The sequence below is a fragment of the Lethenteron reissneri genome, chromosome 16, assembly GCF_015708825.2.
Source record: "Lethenteron reissneri isolate LAM-NWPU_2019-01 chromosome 16, ASM1570882v1, whole genome shotgun sequence".
NCBI classification, from domain to species: Eukaryota; Metazoa; Chordata; class Hyperoartia; order Petromyzontiformes; family Petromyzontidae; genus Lethenteron; species Lethenteron reissneri.
The window spans coordinates 8,753,671-8,775,000 of NC_083794.1; the positions used below are offsets into that span (position 1 = coordinate 8,753,671).

At 49.4% G+C, this 21,330-nt stretch overlaps 1 protein-coding gene across 1 annotated transcript in view; it reads right to left on the reverse strand.

Moving 5' to 3' along the window:
- LOC133342936 (lipopolysaccharide-responsive and beige-like anchor protein) overlaps nucleotides 1-21,330 on the reverse strand; it is a 281,221-nt gene that overhangs the window by 167,901 nt on the left and 91,990 nt on the right. The window contains 1 exon segment of the mRNA XM_061552330.1: nucleotides 17,706-17,767. Within this exon segment, the coding sequence (XP_061408314.1) occupies nucleotides 17,706-17,767 (62 nt within the window).

Consider the following 21,330-nt stretch of genomic DNA (forward strand, 5'->3'; position numbering starts at 1 on the left):
ATCGTCGATAGCACAGCGGCCTTAAAATAAATCAAACATATATACAAAAGGCGATGTTGTGGGCAATGGTCCTTCTTCATAGCACACAAGGCTATTGAGGTCGTGCCAAAATCAATCCGATGATCCGCATGACGTGTCGGGAGCCGCTCATTCAGCAACGGATTGACACAACGTCTGTTGCATGCAAGCATTCGCTCGCGTGACCGAGTTGTTATTGTTCCTCTTCAATCTGACATCCTGCGCACTCGGCAGCAGTGGCATCCAGCCAACCTTGAGTGCGCCCTCAAGCGGGTGAGACTGAGAACCATGAGGTTAACCGTGGGCAGGATTGACCGTGCCCCCCCCCCCTGCCCCCCTTGGCACACACCGAGGCTCACCCTTGTTCGACGAGCTGCAAGTCTCAAGCACGATGGGCTACTCTCTGCGGTAGGGTCATAGGATTTCCCCGCAGCGCGTTATCTGCGTTGCCCAGGCATTGAGCCGCGGACCTGGGGGTCACGACTTCTGACCCCAAAACTGCCGGGCCACCAGGTATTCCACCCGCAATATTTCACCCGCCGCTAATTAAAAACTGAACGGATTGCCAGAGCACAATGGCAATAAAAACAGCGGAGGTGTGTGTGTGTAAATTGGAGAGCAGTGGCGTAGTAGCTCGGGCACCGTGCTGTGAAGCTGGCCACCTCGGCATGGTTAGCATCAGTTGCGATTATCTGATCTCGTCTTGGGCCTACTCTAGATCGACTCAGGCTTAAATGGGTATCTGGTGTGGCGTGTAAACATCAGCACTCGGGTGATGAAGGTGGCCAGCCATCACGTGATGCAGGCAACATCACCCCCCTTCGTGCACAGCATCGGGCTTAAGCTACACGGGGAAATCTGTCTTCACTATGACAGATACAAATGCACCAAGTGAGCAGAGTTTGTTTGAAATTCCGGCATACAGGAAGGGGTGCTTTCAATAAGCGGGTGGCATATCCTCACGAGCCAGTGAGCGCCTATCGATTGCAACGGCGTTATTGTTCGGATCAAAATGGACGCTCCTATTCCAGACATAGACCCATCGACATGGCTCACATCATGACGGGTAATAAGGCAAAGTGGTAAATGGGAGACACGTTAATTTTTTTAAACCGCACTTTTCTCTGGTCATGGGACATAACGCAGCGTGGCGACACTCCTGCTTCGTGAGAAAAGTGCTCTTTCAGGTCCATCGATCCCCACTTTTACTGCGGAACAAAAAAGCAAGTGACAGTTGCTTCCCATCAGCAGCTTTCATCTCCATCAAGTCACCTTCTGAATGTAGAAGTTCTTATGCACCGTACTTAGCCAACTGTGCTAATTGGAAGTGCAGGGGGATGACAACCAACGAAACACAAAAAGTAGTTCTAAAGAAATGACTTTTCAATCAAGATTTCTAAGTACATAGCTCAAGTTGCTTCCTAATATTGGAAGGAAGAGCATTCCAGACGGCCACAGAAGAGCAGCTGAAAGCGCGTGACGCGGTGACCATCTTTGTTCAATAGCTCAGCCAAAAGCCGCTGTGAGGATGACCCGAAATTCACATGCTGATGGTTTATGCTGCAGTGTCAAACCCCACAGCTTGGGGCCTGGATACAAGTTATTCTGGCCTCAAAGCCAGGACTATGCGTTGGGTCCAATCCCATGTCCCTTTGGAGATGAGGATCTCAGGAAAATAAACAGGATCTCCTCCACAAGTCAAGTTCCCTGACTCATCGTATGCATGTATGTAGAACTTCTTCTTTACCGTACATAGCCAACCGTGCTAATCGGAGGTGCGGGATAATCGGAATGTGTCACCTATAGTGTCGCTGAAGCATCCATGTGGGCCCACGACATAACCTCCAACCTACACTGGCCAGGACTCGCAAGGAAGCAGAGGTCGCAAACGGGTTTTGATTCCTTACCCGTACTCGTACCCAACCGTACCAGGGTCACAAACGGGTACCCGTACCCGTACCCTACCCATACCCGGCCGGGTACGGGTAGGGTACGGGTATCGGGTACCTGATTGCAACCTCTGGGATGAAGCCATGTTGCAGGCGCGGGTGGGTTGATTCTAGGAACTTGAATTGTGAGAAGAGACAAGACGTTGGGAAATGAGTGACAAACAGTTACTTACCAGTGACTCACGGTCTACCCGTACCCGGCCGCACCAGGGGGGCGCAAACGGGTACCCGTACCCGGCCGGGTACGGGTAGCCGGGTATCGGGTAGGGTACGGGTATCGGGTACCCGGTTGCGACCTCTGCAAGGAAGTCAGTCCAACCATGGGCTTGCTCAAGGTCGTGGGGGAACTATTCGTCCCCGTCTGACGATTCAATGGCCTGTTGCAATTCAGGGGGTCGCGATTCAGTTCAACATGTACGAACGAAAAATAAACGTTGATTCTTTGGAGAAGCAAGTCAAGAATAGTTATTAATCGACGAGTCGCTGCATAGATTCCACCGCTACCTCAGATTAACAACTACAAAACCGGTGAGAGCTTGCCGGCATAATAACTGTGCCGAAACCGAAGGGAGACAAACGCGGCGGCGAGGCAAGACGGAGCAGTGAGCTCATGCGCACGGAAGGCACGGCGTGATTTAAACAAGAACAGGATTGTTAAACTCCCAGACAAAGGCGTAACTTCTAAATATAACGCACGTGTGCGCGCCTGGGACCGAGCGGCGTGCACTGTACACGACACCTAAGGCGGACAAACACTCGCTCGTTGTAGCAGTACATTTTCAAGGAAACTTTGGAAGTTTGGCCATCACCAATATCAGGTTATTCTTTTGGATGACACCCCACCCCCCAACAACATATTTTACCACACATCGTGTGCTTGTTTTATGCATCTGTAAAAATAATAAACCACGTTTCATCTTTGCCGAGTGTTTTATCGGTGTGAAAGTATCAACGCGGGTCTCCATTGAGAAAGAGGCTCCGGCCCTCAATGGGCTCATAATGATTGCAGCCCTCTTGTCAGTCAACTGCTGAATAAAGAGTTGTTTGACCATACTTCACCGCGCTAGAGTTAGTACGGTGTCTGATGAAGAGGGGCCCAGGAGAAGTTCAGTTATATCACTTGCCACTGACGTTAGCCGTGACCAGGAATCGAAGTTGGGTAGCTGGGTTTGTAATCCATTGTGCCACCCGCTCCCAAGTTATAAATAACGGCCTTCTGCTACTGCTCCTATGGCTGCACTATCACTATACTGTAAAGGTATTTACTGACACACACACAGTCAACAAAAGAGAACAGCGTTTATGAGCTTTACTTTTGATTTACCAAAGTCACTGTGAAGTGTATAATAACATCAACACAGAATAGGATTAGGCGTTAACATGTTTGCTTAAGTGAGATTTATCATTCTGGATGATTGCCTTGATCGCAAGTTCAAATAAAAAGAAAGGAATCAACACTTTCATCGTTAACACTGCCTTATAATAGAAACAGATTTAATCGGCTGACATTGGCCCCCTCCCTTCAGAGCGGAGAGCCTGTGCCAATGTCACAAGGCGGTGATGCATTATTAATTTTAATGTCCGTTTACACACCACTGCCAACGCAGACGCTTAGGTCTTGTTTTGTTTAATTTTGACCGCTAGTAGATTCTTAGCGCTTGGCAGGCGAGTGTCAAGCTCAACTGCAGGCCTGTGTCGCACTCACGGGGGGGGGCGGGGGGAGAGCCAGATTTAGAGGCCGAGGGCTGGAAGTGAGAGTGGGGAGGGAGGCATGGGGGGGGGGGGGAAATAATGGTTTAGTGTCGAGACCAGGGATGAGAAATGAGAACAGGGGGTCAAACTCCACGTCGGCTGGACAGACGTGACGTTTACGACGCGGAGTTGCGGGCACGGTGGGGAGCGCGCCCGTCACGGAGTGAACTTCCCCCGTGATTTACGGCTCATTCTGTGTCATTAGGGTTAACGAGCAGCCTCGCTCTCCAGCGGCAAGACGAGGAGGAGGCGACTCCCATTCCCTTAACAGATTTCCGAGTCGGACTCATCCCACGCCCGTCCAGCCACTCATGATGGGCCCCCTCCTAATCACCGCGTGCCACACGCACACAATGATACAATAACGCGTGGAGTTTTTTTTCCACTATTCACAGCCCTTTGTCAATCCACTGCTAGATGGAGGCCTTACCCATGCTCCGGTGTCAGTCATGGAGAATTGTATGACCATGTTTTCGAGATTTGAAGTTTTCGTGACTGCAACGATCTTTGGTTTTTTCGGTAAAGTCACGTAGGTTAAAAGAAAACAAATAAATTAAATCGTGATTTAATGTATTTGTTTTCTTTTAACCTACGTGACTTTACCGAAAAAACAAACAAAAGAAAAAGCCAAAGAGTATGTATGACCATGCTTCACCACGCTGGTCAATGCGGGTCGGTGAAGGAGGGGACCCGGCACCGGTACAGATATTCTTTGCTTCCGATGTTAGCCGTGGTCGGGAATCAATTTCAGGTCGCTGGGTTCATAGCTCGGTGCACAAACCACTGCGCCAATGCTTCACCCCAATTTGGATTTAGAGAGCAGTGTCTCAATGTGACAGCATCTCAAAGCGCCGTACAGAAACAGCGGGCATGTTTGTCTTACAGAGGGAGGCAGATGGTCATAGGCAGAGGAGAAACGCAAGGCCTTAAAAGTCTGGACTTAAACAGGAGTAAGGAGTGGACAGAACTTTGGAACTCTTCACAATGAAAGAGTTGAATCTTGATTTGAAGCTTTCGTGACTGCAGGAATCCATACCCTTTGGTTCTTTCGGTAAGTCACGTAGGTAGAAATAAAACAAAATAAATCACGACGTTTCGGTAGCAACACGAGCCATCGTCTTCAGGTGAAAATCGCGACAGCACTTGACGTGTGCTGCGAGCAGCACGATGTCTGCTGCCTTGTGAAGAGAAGCTTGTGGTCGCGGCATGCTATTGAAACGTCGTGATTTATTTTGTTTTATTTCTACCTATGTGACTTAATGAAAGGGTTGTCAATGCGATTGCTCTTGTTTTTTGTGTGTAAATATCAGAAATGGAGACAGACCTACAATTGGTGTAACGCTGATTAACTTTAATGTTGGTGGTGTTTCAGTGTTTCATTCAGACGCTGTCTTTCCGACAGACCTGTTCTTCACCTGAGGACGGCTGCTTGCGTTGTGGCCAAAACGTCGTGAGAATTATTTTATTATGTTTTATTTTTATTATTTTATTACTTCCCTTCTACGTGACTTTACCAAAAGAACCAAGAAGAACTTTAATGTCTTTGCGTTTGAAAGACAGATACCCGGCACGGTGGGGTCCTGAGTCTCAAGGTTTTAGTTTTGTATGCCAGTATAAATTTACAAGCAAGAGCAGCAGTTATAAAAAAAACATTGATTATACAACATAAAAATATACAGAGAAGTGCTTATTATGCTTGATTAAAGACACCTCTTATAACATACACGTAATTAAGCACACCCAATAACACTGCCATATATAAAATGCTCTCTCGCCTAATTGGGGATGCCTTAAACGTACAGTATATACTTATTACTAGGTCTCCGTTCAGCAATGGCCACCGATTCAAATGCAGGCTTTTGCGTAAGCTACACAGGTTGGGGAGGGGGGGGGCAAGGCGGTTTATGGCAGAAGATGGGAAGGGAAGCATTAAGACCGCGTCGTACGTGAACTGTGGGCGAGATCTGAGACGATGGTTGCTTGTGAAAGTGGCATTTTTACTGCTTGTTTTTCAGCAACTGGGCCCTGTTAGCATACTTGTTTTAATCCCGTGGGCTGCAACTAGCTTAGTAGCGAGGGCTTTGCAGCAAGGCCCTGCTAATCCGGGGGCTTGACGCGCGATAAATCTCGCCTCTCACCTTTTTGTTTGAAAGCGTTTGGCGCCCCTTTTAGCCAGCCCCTTGCGCGCGTTATTTATGCTGTTTATGCTCAGTAAAGCCCAGCACGCGCCAAGTACTCGGATTCCAAGCAAGCATTTATAGGCCCCCCCCCATTCTGACAGCATCTTTTTCACACCCAGGGATGCCGGGGCACTCTGCCGAACGGGCGCTCTCATTTATCCGCCGTTTTCAGCCGCACTGCAATTTTCCAATCTGCCGGCTCCCTTATAAGTACGACTTATGATGTCTGAAATTTTTATTACCGTTTTAAGCCCCAACGTATGAATCACGTGAATTATTATTTGTCAATTGCGAAAACTATATTAAGGAAATAATTTCATCATTTGGGCAGGATGCGTCGCAGGGAAGGGATTGAGGGGCCGATGGTCAAGAAGAATGAGCGGCCAAGCACGGCGATGCAACTGAAAGGAAGTCCACCAGGGGAGATGGAGCAACAAATGAAGCTCGTGTGTGGGTCCGAGGCGGATTTCACATCACTGGAATGCAAAGAAATGTTAACGGTTTTTGGAGGCCTTTGTCCAGCAGTGGATTGATCATGGCTGCTGCTGGCATAAAATAATGGAATTCCTATCAAATCTCGGCGCAGATCAAACTTCTATTGTGCAACGAAGCAATTGTTTTAGAGTACGGACAGAAAGAAATAGAGAAAAAAAACAACACCGGACAAATTATTATCGATATCGTGCGCGGCACCACGACCGGCCACTACCACTACCGCTGAATTTGAAACAGAGCAAGGTGGGGGTGTGGGGGGAAAGAGAGGCGGCGGGTTGATCTGCAGGGACCGGCAGGCCCTCTACGGGTGCCGGTATCATTGCTCCACAATCTGCGAGGATGGGACAGTGATAAATTGCGGCTCGAGTTCTGGAGACTCCGCGATCGATACGGAACGCGTCGCCGCCTCGCCTAGACCGGCCAAGTGAAACGAGCGGGGGAGGGAGGGACGCGGGGGGGGGCGGGGGGGGGGGCAGCCGAGCAGCCAGACGCTGCTTAGGACCAGAAATGGACGATCAGAAAAGGTCGGGACGTGACACGGGGGGGTAACGAAGGAGAGAATAAAGTGCGCGAGCGGGGGGGGGGGGGGGGGGGGCGTCCGCCCAAGAGAGGGAAAACCGAAGTGTAATTCTTTAAATGGGATATATATTTTTATTAGTATTGTAAAGAAAATGGGAACAAAGACCATTATGGGAGTGAAGGATGGAAGGCAAGCGAAGAGCAATGGGACTATAAATCAAGCTAAAGAGAGGCTCTCGTAGGTCGATTGGTTGGATTAGTGTTGGGAGCGAGACCAAGCGATGCCAAATCTCCAGCAAGATGCGGTGCGCCTCACCAGGTTTTAAAAGACGGTTGTTTCAACTTGGAGATACGAACGTACAGGAAGTGGAAACAAAAGGAGACAATTGTACAACAACAAAGGAAAACTTAAAAGTATGAGGTATGACATTTTAAAATGTATTCTAAGCTACAAAGATCAAACTAATAGCATATTGGAGTATAATATCAATACATGAATGCGTTCATTAATCTGCGTAAGCTACAGTCAAAACTCCCTCTGCTCAAACGAGCATGGCGCGGTTATTCAACTCCACTGGCCGCCCTGCCCCAAAAGGTGCAAATTCCACATTCCCACTTCACGTCCGTGCGACGATCGCGTAACGCACGACATCGAAAGCAAATCAGTAGCGTCGTCGCGACCACACGCCGCGCACGCCGCCGCAAGCTGGCACCACTAGAAACACCGACACTGGCTTCTCGTGCCAATCAATGCCATCGCCAGGTGCCCTCCCCCGCCCACCATCGCCCGCCCACCATCGCCCGCGTCCGTCCCGCAGACAAAGGAAGCGCTGAAGTTGCGCATTCTGAGGCCACGGCGGAGACGCGGGGAGCGCCTCCCCATCGGGGGCAGCCGCGGCCTGGCGTAACGATGACGGATGCGCGCTTCCCGCGCGAGGTCAAACGTCCTCTGTAGCTACCGGTGCTTGCGGTCTGAGAGTGCCGCTCGCCGCAATGGCTGCCCGCCGCAAAATAGCAGTGTCGATTGCAACTTACAGACCGGTGCCTCCCGTGCCATGTTGTGCCGTGCCTGCGATTGGGATTTAACTGCACGATCGTGCAAGTCGGGTCTTTTTTATAGCGGTGATCGTCAGGGTTGCAAAATGATGACCGCATTGGAAGTACCTCTTCAACCATTCGACAGCAAGTTCAAATCCCGGTCATGGTCAAACTAAGCCCAATTCGTCTTGCCCGGGCCGGTAAAGTGAGTGGTGTCAGGTGAGCGTCACTTGGTGGGAAGCCAGCATCGGCTGTGCGTTTAAATGACTGGTCCCTGCCAAAGAAATGTGGAGTTTAATCGAAATTGTGGTGAATGTTGACAAATGTTCCCCTTCATTCGATTTAGTTTTTCCAAAACCCGCTCGAGTTTCCAGTCCGTCTCATCGAGCCATGGATTCTAATGCGCCGATCGTAGTCTCGACCGAGCAGTTATCACCGAGACACCGCCCACAGGAGGGACCAAACTTGACCCAACTTGCGTCTGACCTGCTACTTGCGAGGCCCCTCGCGCCTTCAACCAAACGCAATGTTCCGCGACGCCAAATTCCTTGACGAGCGATTCATTCGACTGTCGTCGTGGACCCTTGATTCACGAACGTATTCCCGCTGCGAGAAAAATCCCACATTTTTATGGCATTTCCTTAACTGCTTCAGTGCCAATGATGGATACGTCAACTGCTGTGAGGGCGCATTCGCTGGTGTTTTATAACCGCCAGGCTAAAAGACTTCGGAGCGTGGCTAACAGCGTCCGTATACCGCGGGGCACAGAAAGGCTTCCTCAGTTAGACGACGTCTGCCGGTTCATAGAACGGCCAGTGCCTTCGACCACGGCACAGGTGCACAGGCACCAGGGTGCGCGTTGATAGAGCAGCTATGTTTACGATTTAAACATGCGCGCAGGACACGCGAGGGAACACACTGCTTTTAGTAGGTCACGATACACGCACTGTGTACGAACTCTTGTTGGGGGTCGCAGCACCGCGAGGAATGGTTGACGAATTGAGGAGGCCTTCATCCAACGGTGGAGTGATCACGGCGGATGATGACGATGATGACAATGATGATGATGATGTGCGTGTCCAGTCAAAGTGGTTTCCCGCTCAACTTTGTGCGAGACAGCGTTCATCTCCCGTTGACAGCCACGGTGGCAGAAATGCGACGTTCCCGTGGTAGGAAAGAGTCTTCCCGTAGGACTAGCACCCATGACTGCCTCAAGTTAGTGCTCCTGTGCGCATGCACCTACTGACTTTACAAAATGCATCGTGTCATATTAAACAAATTCTTTGGCGATACCACATTGACCTTCTCTGCTGCGAAAAAGGGCCAATGGCCCCAAATGTCGCCTGCTATGCACCTTTTCTTTTTAGCGCAGTGTATCCAGCGACGTGCCAAGTTGTCTTCATTGCACGATGTGGTTGCTGCATTGCGTGCATGTGTGTTTACATTTCTACCCCACGACTTACATATGATATAACCCTTACAAGCTACGCGCCAATTGTACCAGGCCCAAAGCCACACAGAGAGACAGGCTGAAGGAATGAGGAGACGTTTGTGTATTTTAAGTGACTATCCAATGCAAACATGTTATGCATTCTTGACATCCTCAGCAGACAAAAAAAAGTTGTCTCCTTTCGCCCTGTGCAACCCCCCCCCCTCTTCCTGCTGCTCTGTGGATCATCATCCCAAGCAGGAACCAACCATCGTCTCATCCCCGATACGAATATAATCATCATCAGTCACGCTTAATCCACCGCTGGATGGAGGCCTCCCCAAGCCTGCACCCATCATCGCCCATGGTCCTGCTGTGGAAGAATAAACTATTTATAAATAAACTATTTTATTTTACCAGGTAAGGCCCAGTGAGCTATGTAGCTCTTTATCAGAAGTGACCTGGCCACAAATGGTAGCGCAACGAAGAGGCGTATTATGTGGACATGAACGGCAGCCAAATACTCTAAACACGTGATGATGATTCTAAATGCGGAGGGAAAAACCGGAGGACCCGGAGAAAAATCCACATGACCACAGGGAGATCATGCAAACTCCAAATATGCAGACGTCAGGGTCAGGATCGAACCCACGAACTCCTGAATACCAGGCAAGGTAGTTAACAGGGGAGTCTCTAAACTAATCTTTACTCAATCCCTCCAGCCTCTATCTCTCTGCTATGAAGAAAGGCCATTTCGCGAAACATCACCGAGTATATTCCTCTTCAACGCCACGGCGTTATTGCCAAATGCGTTGGCGTTTTGTGTTTTGTTTAACGAGAGTAAAATCCGTGTGTTGAGTTCGTGTAAGTAGCCTTAGCAGATATCACAATCTCCCAGGCGGGATGGGACTCGGACAAGAAAGCAATGGGTTTGGCGCAAGATTTGCTCTAGAGGCCTCTCCCAACCATGAGAGATCCTCTCCAGCGCTGGCACGCCGCTGTCAGACCACAATGTGCTACAAAAAGACAAAGATCCCCCTAATAGCCTTAACAGACTGTAGGGGCAAGTGCTGTTAGCGAGCACCTATGAAGGCCGGAACGGTACACGAGGGGGTGGGTGGCCAGCACCACGCCCGACCGCCTTTGTCTCCCCAGTGGCGATGTTTACACACCGCACCAGGTACTCATTTCAGGCTGAGTCGACCTAGGGGAGGCCCAGGACCCGATTCAGATAATCGTCACTGATGTTGGCCGTGAGCGGGAATCGAACCCGGGTCGCCAGGTTCATAGCGCAGTGTGCTAACCACTACACTACTGCTCCCCACTGTGCTACAAATATATACATATATCCCCCGTATAGCCTTAACAGACTGTAGGGGCAAGTGCTGTTAGCGAGCACCTATGAAGGCCGGAACGGTACACGAGAGGGTGGGTGTGGCCAGCACCACGCCCGACCGCCTTTGTCTCCCCAGTGGCGATGTTTACACACCGCACCGGGTACTCATTTCAGGCTGAGTCGACCTAGGGGAAGCCCAGGACTGGTTCAGATAATCGTCACTGGTGTTGGCCGTGAACGGGAATCGAACCCGGGTCGCCAGGTTCATAGCGCAGCGCCAAATTCATAGCGCAGTGTGCTAACCGCTACACTACCGCTCCCCTTACAATGCGTTACACACACACACCCACACGCACCCGTGGGATGATGTGAGTAAGCCTTGTATTCACGAGCGAGGGGTTCGCGAGCCAACTCGTTATCCCAACAGCAGCAGCTGAATATTCGGGGCTTATCTGAAGGGGTGTAGCGATAGCGTAGTAATACTTGTATCAAGCTTTGAACACACGGGACTGGAGAATGTACGCAAGTTAGAGAGGCATCAGATTGACTGTGAAGAGAAGTTAGTTGGGCTAGTATGTATGTTGAACTTCTTTCGCAGCGTACGTAGCCAACCGTACTAAGCAGAGGTGCGGGGAGCGGTCGTTGGTGGTCAACGTCGCTGGGACGTTGGTCGGAACGAAGGTCACGGTGACAGTCGGAGGAGAAAACACCCCCGAAAGTGTACGTCCGCCGAGGAGACGGAGCCATTCGATCGGCACCTGTGCAAGGTGCTCGATGGATTGCTACGTTGCAAGACGGTGAGAGGTGGGGACGACTTGGGGACGCAATCGTCCAGTGGATTGAACATGGATGGTTATGTCAATGACTTTTTTGCTTTAGAGGTTAATGTGTTTCAGCGTTCCAACAGAAAAACAGCTCATACAAGTTACTCACCTTTCTCTATCCAAATGTAGCATTCGTTTGATCGTAGAGTGGCAAGATCCCACACTTACCTATTTCTGTGCATGCCCCTATGAGTTGCTCGTTCATTCAGCTCTTGGGTAAGTGAGCACGTTTATGGACGTGAAACTCTTATTAAGTGCGGAACCTTAATGCATTGTGCGCGAGCTCCATTAAACAGACTTGGATTATCCGTAAATATGTTTTGGTCATTGTGCATTGTGCAATGCGCATGCTTGTGATGGATATGAATTTTTGTAGAAGACTTTTCTCTCGAGGCAAACTGACCTTAGAATGCGAGCCACAAAATGTTGACTAAGAAAGGTCATTTTGATCCCTATCGCCGCTACTAAGTTTCATTTTGTTTGTTGACTGTACATGAAGGTAAAGGTGCAGCCCTGAAGTTGCTGGCTCATGCCACTGCTGGTGGAAAGGCCTCCACTACAGGCAGCTCTTGAGAGCCCCCCCCCGAGTAGGTACTTTGGTCTACTCATCCACGCTCGCCGCATTTTCTTCCAAGAGGTGGGTGTACCCACACTTCTCCCCACCACACACACTCGACCGGCCGATGGACTGACTGCGGTGTGCCTATTTAACTGACTGTGGCGGACACAGACGGGAGGAGGATTTCAGAAACCTGCCCCCCAATGTTTAAACTGCCACGTAGGGAAATAGAACCGGTGACCTCTGCATTGCAAAAGTTCAGCGTGCAAACCATTACACCTTGGCAGAATCCCCTATTATCGAAATATGCATTTAAATTAGCTCTGTGCATACTTTCTCATTTAAGAAAATGACTTTCATTTTTCATTCTACGCGTTTTCAATCCACCGGGACACATTCAAATACCGCATGAGAGAAAAAAAGGAGTTGTTGCATGGGAAAGGGGCCTTTGACAATGGCAGATTTGGAGTCGCTAATGTATCCGACCCACGAATTAACGCAACACATTTCAAGCACGGCGAGTTGAGCGATGGTCCCTGATTAACGGCGGATGCGTTCCCGTGCACGAAACAGGACAATAAGTCTGCGTACAGACCGACAGCCTGGCTGACTGGAACAAGTCTGCGCAGAGTCAAAAGATGAATTTGTTTAAATATTTCCCCGTGATTTAGTTTGCCCAGCTGTACAGGCCCCCGATTTTTTTTTTGCGGATGGGGGCGGGGGGGCGAAATTCCTGCAACGGATAAGGTAAATATTTCTCTCTGCTGAACAACGTGCATCGCGCCGGCGCGTGAATGCGCGTAATAATCTATTATCTTATCTGTTTTCCGAGACCGTGGAAGCAGCACAGGTTTCGTCTCGAGACCGAAAACCATAAATCATTGTTCGCGTTATTTTTTGTTTTAGGGGACACGGCATAATATTTGGAGTACGGTTAAACACCAGCGGTCAAACAATTAACAAGATATATTTCTCAAAATCAGTAACTAGAAACTAAAAACTCGCAGCATAGGGTGGGGGTAACCAAAATCGCATCCATTATATAGTTTAAGGAACAGCTGAAATTCTCTATGAAAAGTAATAACGGGATTTTTACAATAAGTAAAATAATGCTTTTGGTGTATTTGGCAGCTTATTGGCATTGCAGAACATACTGTTCAACTTTAATTATCTGGAGGTAAATATCAGTTTACTTTTTATTACATCCACAATATTAATATCCGTGAAGCAGAAATGCCTTTCTGAGTCTCAGGACTCATTTAAGCAGGGTCCCCGTGTTGAGTTGTTTGATCGATTTCAACATTGAGTATTTCACACAGGAGCGAAAATCCAAGTCACTGGAGACAACCCATACATACAAAGTTAGTGACACTCGAATCTCTGCAAAGATGGATTTGAGAATCTGTTACATCACGGCCTGGCCACGTAATATTGACCGCCTGTAAATGATCAGTATTTTACGACAATGTTTTAAGCAAACTTACAGTTTTAAGCACGGATGGAAACAATGTTTTCAGGCCAAATCAAAGTTCGGCTTCTCATGTAGGTGTACGTATCACAGACTTGGGGGTCAATTATCATTCCATTTATTGCTGCGTGGTTCGCTAACATTACAACGTGGTTGCCGTTCATTAAGAAAAGGCAATTCTAACTGGATCTGACCCCAGTTGTAGAATATTAAATCGTTGATCGGGTCGCACGAGAACATGGATCTGAGAATCTACGATGCACTTGATCGTTACAGGAGCAAAGTACAACAAAAGCCAAACTGGAACAGATTGCACAAGTCACTCGTAAGTAACGCTCGCGGATGAGCAGCTCGCAACGAAAAACGTCCGATCTAGCAGCGTGAGCGGAGGGCGACGACAACGATTTAAGATGAACGCAGTGCAGCTGCGACTCTTCTTCCCTTTACACCGCCGCGTTTAGCTGTTTAAGAAAGGACGATTGCAAAGAGGGAAAAGGCAAACTGTGGCGGGCGTACGTGCGCACACAATGGCGTTGCAAAAGCTCTCTCAAGGTCACGCATTAATATTCATTTACCTCGTTTTAATTGGCACCGAGGCCGTTCAAATTGCACGCGCGCAACATCCTCGCATATTAATTCCTCCCCCTGGTGAGCCATCGCGTAAGAAACACGCAGCTCAACATTAATAATTCTGCGTGGCAATGTAAGAAGGGGTTTTTAAATTGTATTTATTAATCATCCCGAACTCTCTAATGAGCCAAACATTATAAGAACTGCCTCCTCTAAAGTGTAACGAATGGGCGGAAAACTTTCATTTATAGCTACGTTAGAGGCCATTGCAGAAGCCACATGGTTCCCGAGCAGTGGAGACGTGGGAAATGCGGCCTTATAACAACCATAAACATCGCGCTACCGGTTATGAAGCACAGTTTCAATTGCTTTCATTTAAATTAGAACAATAAATCCCTTTTGAACATGAAAGGATTTTCTTTTAAAGGGAGAATGAACGTCGCACGTCATCACGTGGCGTACGAGTTGAGCGCGTGGAAAAGTAAACGGTGTTCGTTTAAATTTTAAATAACAGAGATTTGCAGCCTTCTGTCGATCCGCTGTTGAACGAAAGCCTTCCCCTGCCCCAGGCCTTTTGGTCACAGGGATTATTTGACGAAGCTCAATGAAAAATGGGCAATTATGGGTTGGTGGAGTGGGGAGCGTGGGGGGCTAGGAGACCGAACCAAATATTGAGTCGTCACCAATTTTCATTGTGGCTGGCAATCGGCGACAACTCAGGTTGCCGAGTTCGCAGCGCAGTGCGAGAGAACCACTGGACCCGCGCCCCCGCTGTAGCCCTGTCGGGGGGGGGGGGGGGTGTCATCGTTCCACTCAGGAAACGGTAGATAACAACACCTTGGAGTTCTCCGAGCGCATTGGACGACTCGAAAAGCGCGGCCTCCCCGTTCACTTGACCTTACATTTCAGCCATGGCCTATGACCATTCCTGGGAACAGCCGACAAGCGTTAGAACAACTGGTTCATTGATGCTGACAGAGTATAGCAGAGGTCGGTCAATGCTCTGGCAGATGCAATGTATTATCTTAGAGGCTGACAAGCTTGTGCTTTTGCTTGCAAGTAATATTTGAAAATAAAAAAAACTCTACTTATTAGGGGTGGGGCGGATAGCTCAGAGTTCGGAGCACTGAGTCGAGACCGCTTGAGATCCTAAGATCAAACCTGGGCAGCCACCCATGGTGTCATGCTCTCTCTCTAGCAAATGGCAAGTCTGTGCAAATCACACGTCCAAGTTTAAGTCAGTGAGCCATGCGATGGCTTCGGGAGTAGCCAGGACGAATAGTGATCAGTCCGCCGGTCAGTGAGCGTAGGATGTAGTTATTCGGGTAGCCGCAGTCACACTGTGGGTTGTCTTTAATTCTACAGTTGTGGAGGTCAACCTAATCGACAATGAGTCCTAACAAAAAAACGTAAAATTTGATCTTGCATCAAATTTGACCGAATACCAAATCTGACAAAAATCAGTTCGACTGTCATGTGGCAATCTCACAGCAGGGGGTACGGGGAAACGTGTGGGCCCTACTAGGCAAAGCACAGAAAGGCCACTTGACAGGGTTTTTTTTCGGGAGAAATCCCGTGACACATGGGGCGCAATGCACTGCGAGATTTCAGAGCGGATTTCTTCGGCATGATGCCGGAGCTCAGGTGGCATACATCAGTGACAATACCAACATTGTTTTTTTTAACTCAACTTATTAACTGGTGTGTTTATATATGAAATGATGGTTGGCCGGGAGACACGGCTGGGACGCTAACGTCAGGTTGTAGGCAGCCGGGGTCACGTACCATCAGATTTGCATCACAAAGGTTACCAACTTGTGCCGTCTGCTGCCGCACAGAAAGCGGCTTCTGCAAACACAGCGTCGGTCGCGCACGACAGAGGGTGTCTTCCTAACGCAGGCCCTTCCTCGGGGGAGCGCGCCACTGACTAATAACTTAATGACGACATAACCACATCACGGGCCACATAGCAGGGACTGCTCAAGAGTCCAAGGGGAAAAATAAGAGATGAGAGGGACAATTACTTGATTGTAATTGTTAGGAAAACAATACCGATTTATTTTATTGCACTGACAGGGCCCCGTTCTTGAGAGTACTCTTACCAATTAAGTATGCTAAACCAGAAGTATTTCTTTTGTCACAGCAGCTGACTTTGCCGATGAGACCCAGAAGGTTGAAACCTGTCCAGATTGAATTTGTTAAAAAAATGCTGGTTAGCGTATGCCTTACAAGACCAAAAGGGGCAATGGACTAAATGACGCTTTAATCTTATGTGGAGAGTTAGGATGGAAGTGGATTGCTTTACTATTAATTAAGGTCGTACAGATACATCTATTTTTAACATGTATACTTTCCCGAGCAAAGTTTCATAATAGATTTTCAGGTCAAATCGTGCGAGTAAAATGCGTGTCGTAAACCCTCCTCCACCCAACATCGCCACGAGGGAGACAAAGGTGGTCGGGCATGGTGCTGACCATCCACCACCTTGTGTGCCGTGCCAGCCTTTCATCGGTGCCTGTGAACAGCACTTGCCCCCACAGTCTGTTCAGGCTATATGGGGGATCTTTCCACAGCCAATTAACAAAGTTGTCACGTGATAAACAAACGCAATAATTTACTTCTACTCAAGCAGCACCGACGGTGTGTTGCTAGTATTCTGGCAGCTGCCAGGACTCAATTATGAAAACCGAAAACTAAAAACACACGAGGCATTCCACAGCTTCGCCCCCATTCTTCGCAGGTAAACCAGAGATATATTTTAGCGTCTAATTCATTTGTTTTGCATCATTTGTATTTTTGTTTTGTAAGGGCCACGCTGCCACGCCTCCCGACCACCCCCCACCCACCCGCTGCACACCCCGTGACCCCGGGTAACAAAAAACTGACCGTCAACGACGAATCATTTGCGTTCGACTGGCCGAACGACACTGTACAGATTCATGCAGCACCTGGCTTAACGACTGATCCCGCACGGAGGGACGGCGCCCAATCAGAGGCGGGCGGGAGCCCCTTGACGGGCACTCACGCTAAGCGCTCTCGGTTGACTTGTGCCGCGTGCAATTCCACTTCCCCCGCTCCTTCACCCACTGCGCTCCGCCAATTTGCATGGCTTCCGCTATACGACACCGACAGCTATTAGATACCCTGGCCGGACGAGGCTTATACGGTAATGACTTTTATTTAGCCGTATACCCATGATGATACGCGCACGAAAGAAAGTTAAACGCTAACAGCCTGCGCCGCAGCCGCCGATGCCGCCGCGCCGTTTCCCGTGCGCGAACTCGGGACACTCTACCCCTCTAAACGCTGCCACCTGTTCGGCCAATTAATTTGGCAGCGTTCGGAGAAGGAGAGGGGTGTGTGAGGGGGGGGGGCTAGGGGGGGTCCACGTGCGGAGAAAAATCGAGCCGAGATGCGAACGTCACGGGGATGTAACGCAACCCGCGGTATAGCAGGAATGCGTGACCCCTGTTGATTTTTGGCGGCCAAACACGCGCGATCGGGTGGCAGCGATCAAAGGGCGTCACGCTGGCCGAGGGAGACAGAGCGAGGGCCGGGGCTTTATTACCTGAGAGCACAGCAGCATGACCAGCTCCACCACGGACGTGCTCGACTTAATGCTTGCCAGACCTGCGGGAAGAGAGGCAACGGGCACGTGAGTGCGTGTGTGCCGCCAATGCTGATGATGATGCTGCCGCCGATGCCGATGTCGCGTATGATGTGGCCGTTTTGGATGTCTCGTATTGCGTCTCAACGCACGTAACTTTACAAAGACAAGAAATTAAGCACAAACGTTTGAATGATAATTGAAATTTTTTTAATCATAATTGCTTACAAGCCCGGTCGTCAATCTACTGCCCCTTCCCACGCCGTGGCGACCGCGGGGGTTTGTGTGACCTCACTTCGCCACGCCGGTCGGTACGGGTTGGTGAAGAGGGAGTGAGAGACCAAGGACCGGCACAGACATCACACGCCACTGGTGTTAGCCATGGCCGGTAATTGAACTCGGGTGAGCGGGTTTTGAGTTCAGTGCATTAACCACCGCACCACCGTTCCCCACCTGGCTAGAGATAAAAGGTTTACTGCGATTGTCAAGAGCTGCTCGTTAAACTGCGACATCAAAATGTATTTGATAAAACAGCCAACACGAACATAAAACACCTCAATGCTTTGCTCAGTAATATTGCCTCATAACAAGTATTTACGAGTTGAACATTTAGGGTTAATGACAAAATGTGATCGGTTCTCCTTATTTGTGTTTGAGCGGCGACTGCCAGCGCAATGAAATTTTTGTTCACCCTCAACAACAATGCTCCCTATTCGATTACCAGATGGCTGTGCTGACACAACGACACTTGCGAAACATTTTTATGATCTCATTGGCCAAGCCTCTTCAACCGGTGCTCATAACAGCGCTCTGTGGGAGGCGCTAACGATGATATCATCGCCACTGTGATTGTGGGGGAAGTGTTTTTGCTTCCCCATCGCTCCTCCGTTGCACGAAGCAACCTTCCCTTATCCCTGGGATATCGCTTAGTAAGCACGGCACATTTCTCTTGACAGCCTGAGAAGTTAACGTGCATTCATTCATTAAAAGACTCGGTTCATGGACGTACCATTTGAGTACATTTATTTAATCGACTGATAGGACTTCACTGCAAAACACACATCAAGCAGAGGCGTATAGCTATATAAATGAATGTATTCAAAAGGTCATGTAAATGTTTACATACTATCATTTAAATGCCAATCGTTCATTCAGGAAAGCTTCACTGGGTGACAGGACCTTTTATTCAGGAGGGACCTGCATCAAGACGTTTAGCCCATTCCAAAAATTAGTTTGGCATGTCGGTAGCTTCAACAAAAAAACCCATGGACATATCATCTGAAGGAAAATATCTCACCATATCGGAAGGGAGCAGGAACTGCCTGGAAATGCTTTGGACCGAGCGTTGTTTTCTTGCCTTACACATTTCCCAGGATGGCGAACTCAAAAAAGAGGACGATCCTCGGAAAACCGGGCCAAGGTGGTCAACCCTGCGCGGGTAGGAAACCAGAGTACCCGGAGAAAACCCACACATATCTACGACGAGGGGGTAGCACTCCGTTGCAGTGTCTGCTGGTCACGTCACAGCCCCACCTGTGGAGCACCTGGAAAAGCCCCGGTTTGTCACCCATCCAACAAATAATCAGGCTCAAACCTGCCAAGTTTCCAAGATCCACAGTGCAGCAATGCTGCAGTGCACAAAAGTTAAATATACAAAGTAACTTGAACAAAAAAAACCGTATTCCAACATTACAGCAGACAACAGCTGTTGTGCCTAAACATTTACGACACCCGCAAATATGCCGCATTACACTGGCCGTATTTGACCTGGTTCAGCGAATGTCTACTGCATAACATTAAAAACAATACACACACAAGTACAAGATCGTCAACTTAGCCGTATGTAATGTCTGGGCAAGCACTATCAGTGAGCACCTATTAAGGCGAGCAATGACAGACAAAGCGGCGGTTACAGCCAGCACCAAGCATGCCTGGCCACCTCTGTCTCCCCATCACTGAAGCTCATACGCAGGACCGGGTGCACATAGGCACTCGATCAAATCAACTTGAATTGCACCCGATCTCATCAGACCTCGGGGAAGCTAAGCCGGTATATGAGCCTGGTTCGTACAAGAATGGGACACTGCCTGGAAATGCCAGATGTGTTTTAGGCCTGGGCTATGAGGTAGCCAGCAAACGGCAGAACAAGCAATGGATTATCACATCTATCTGTGTGGATCTTTCAGCATTATCCCCTGCCCCAGCCCCCTCCCCCATATCCGCGATTGCATTTCTCCAGTTAACTCCCGTTTCGTCCGCAGTGCCAAAGCGACACTTATTCACGCACTAACTGACCAAACATCCCAATGTGGCAGGACCCTCGTGGAAGTGGAGCTCGAGACTCGGAGAGACGTCCTCACGAGTAACGAGTAAACCGGCGGGGTGGGGGGGGCGAGGCATCGTTATCACGAACACACATAAACGCGCGCGCGTGTACGCGTTTGCACTCGCAACAGTGAAAGTACTTAATCGAATATAACGGGCACGAGCCAGACATACTAATGGCCGGGAGAAGGCTATGAATTTTCTCCGAGGTTTTCATTAAAATGTTGCAGGCGCCCCAGGATCAGGTGTCTCGCGCTCGCTTCCTGGCCTCATGGAGCGGGCGGGTTTCCCCGACGTTAAATTCCCCGCATGGCGCGCGATAAAAAAAAAATGCTCACGATTCCCAACCGAGCAACTCTCAACCTCCTGTACGCGAGATTCCTCTCGACGGGGTGGGCGGAGTGGGGGGGGGGGTTTCTCACTGTTGCTGATCCTCAAGACTCCAATCACCGGACAAGTCAACATGTCCGTCAAGAATAGGCGACGGCTCAGGCAATGGCCCCTTCTTCATATAGCGTATCGTTAATGTGCTATGAAGAAGGACCACATATCACAAATAGCACGCCAACGTCATTGCGCGGTCCGCCAAATGACACAATCGAAGGATCCCGATTGCACGGCATCAAATGGTGAAGTGTGGGCAGAGGGGATCGTGAGAGTCTTGAGGCTGAACTAAAAGAAGGGAAGGAGTCGGTTATGCAGATGGCCAAGGGTGTGGGGTGGGTGAAGCCCTCAGATGGCGGGGGATGGGCTAGGAGAGATGGCAATGCAGTTTCATTGCTGGTGCATCACGTCCGTCAATCAGGAAACAACTTAAAATCTCGCTCTGCCATGGCCGAATGACTCGGAACAACATGGGACGGGACCTTTTCATTCCATCAGACGAAGCACGTGGCCTCGGGTGGAGCAGTGGCAGAGTGGTTAGCGCACCGCACCATGAACGTGACAAGCACAGTTCGTTCAACACCTACAGCTAACGTCAGTGGGGCGCCACGGTATCTAAACTGGTCCTGAACCCCCCCCCCCCCCCCCACCACACCCCCACACCCTCACCAACACACCCTCACCAACACACCCTCACCAACACACCCTCACCAACACGGCGAATTATGGTCAAGTAACCCCCATGGCCAACACGTTGGGGGGGGGCTTTAGTGCAGAAGTGTATTACTAAAGGGCTGTAAATTATGACAATTTCGATGGAGGTAATCTTGGTTTAACACAAGTCCCTGCTCCAACACCAAAACAGACCCGTAAAGTA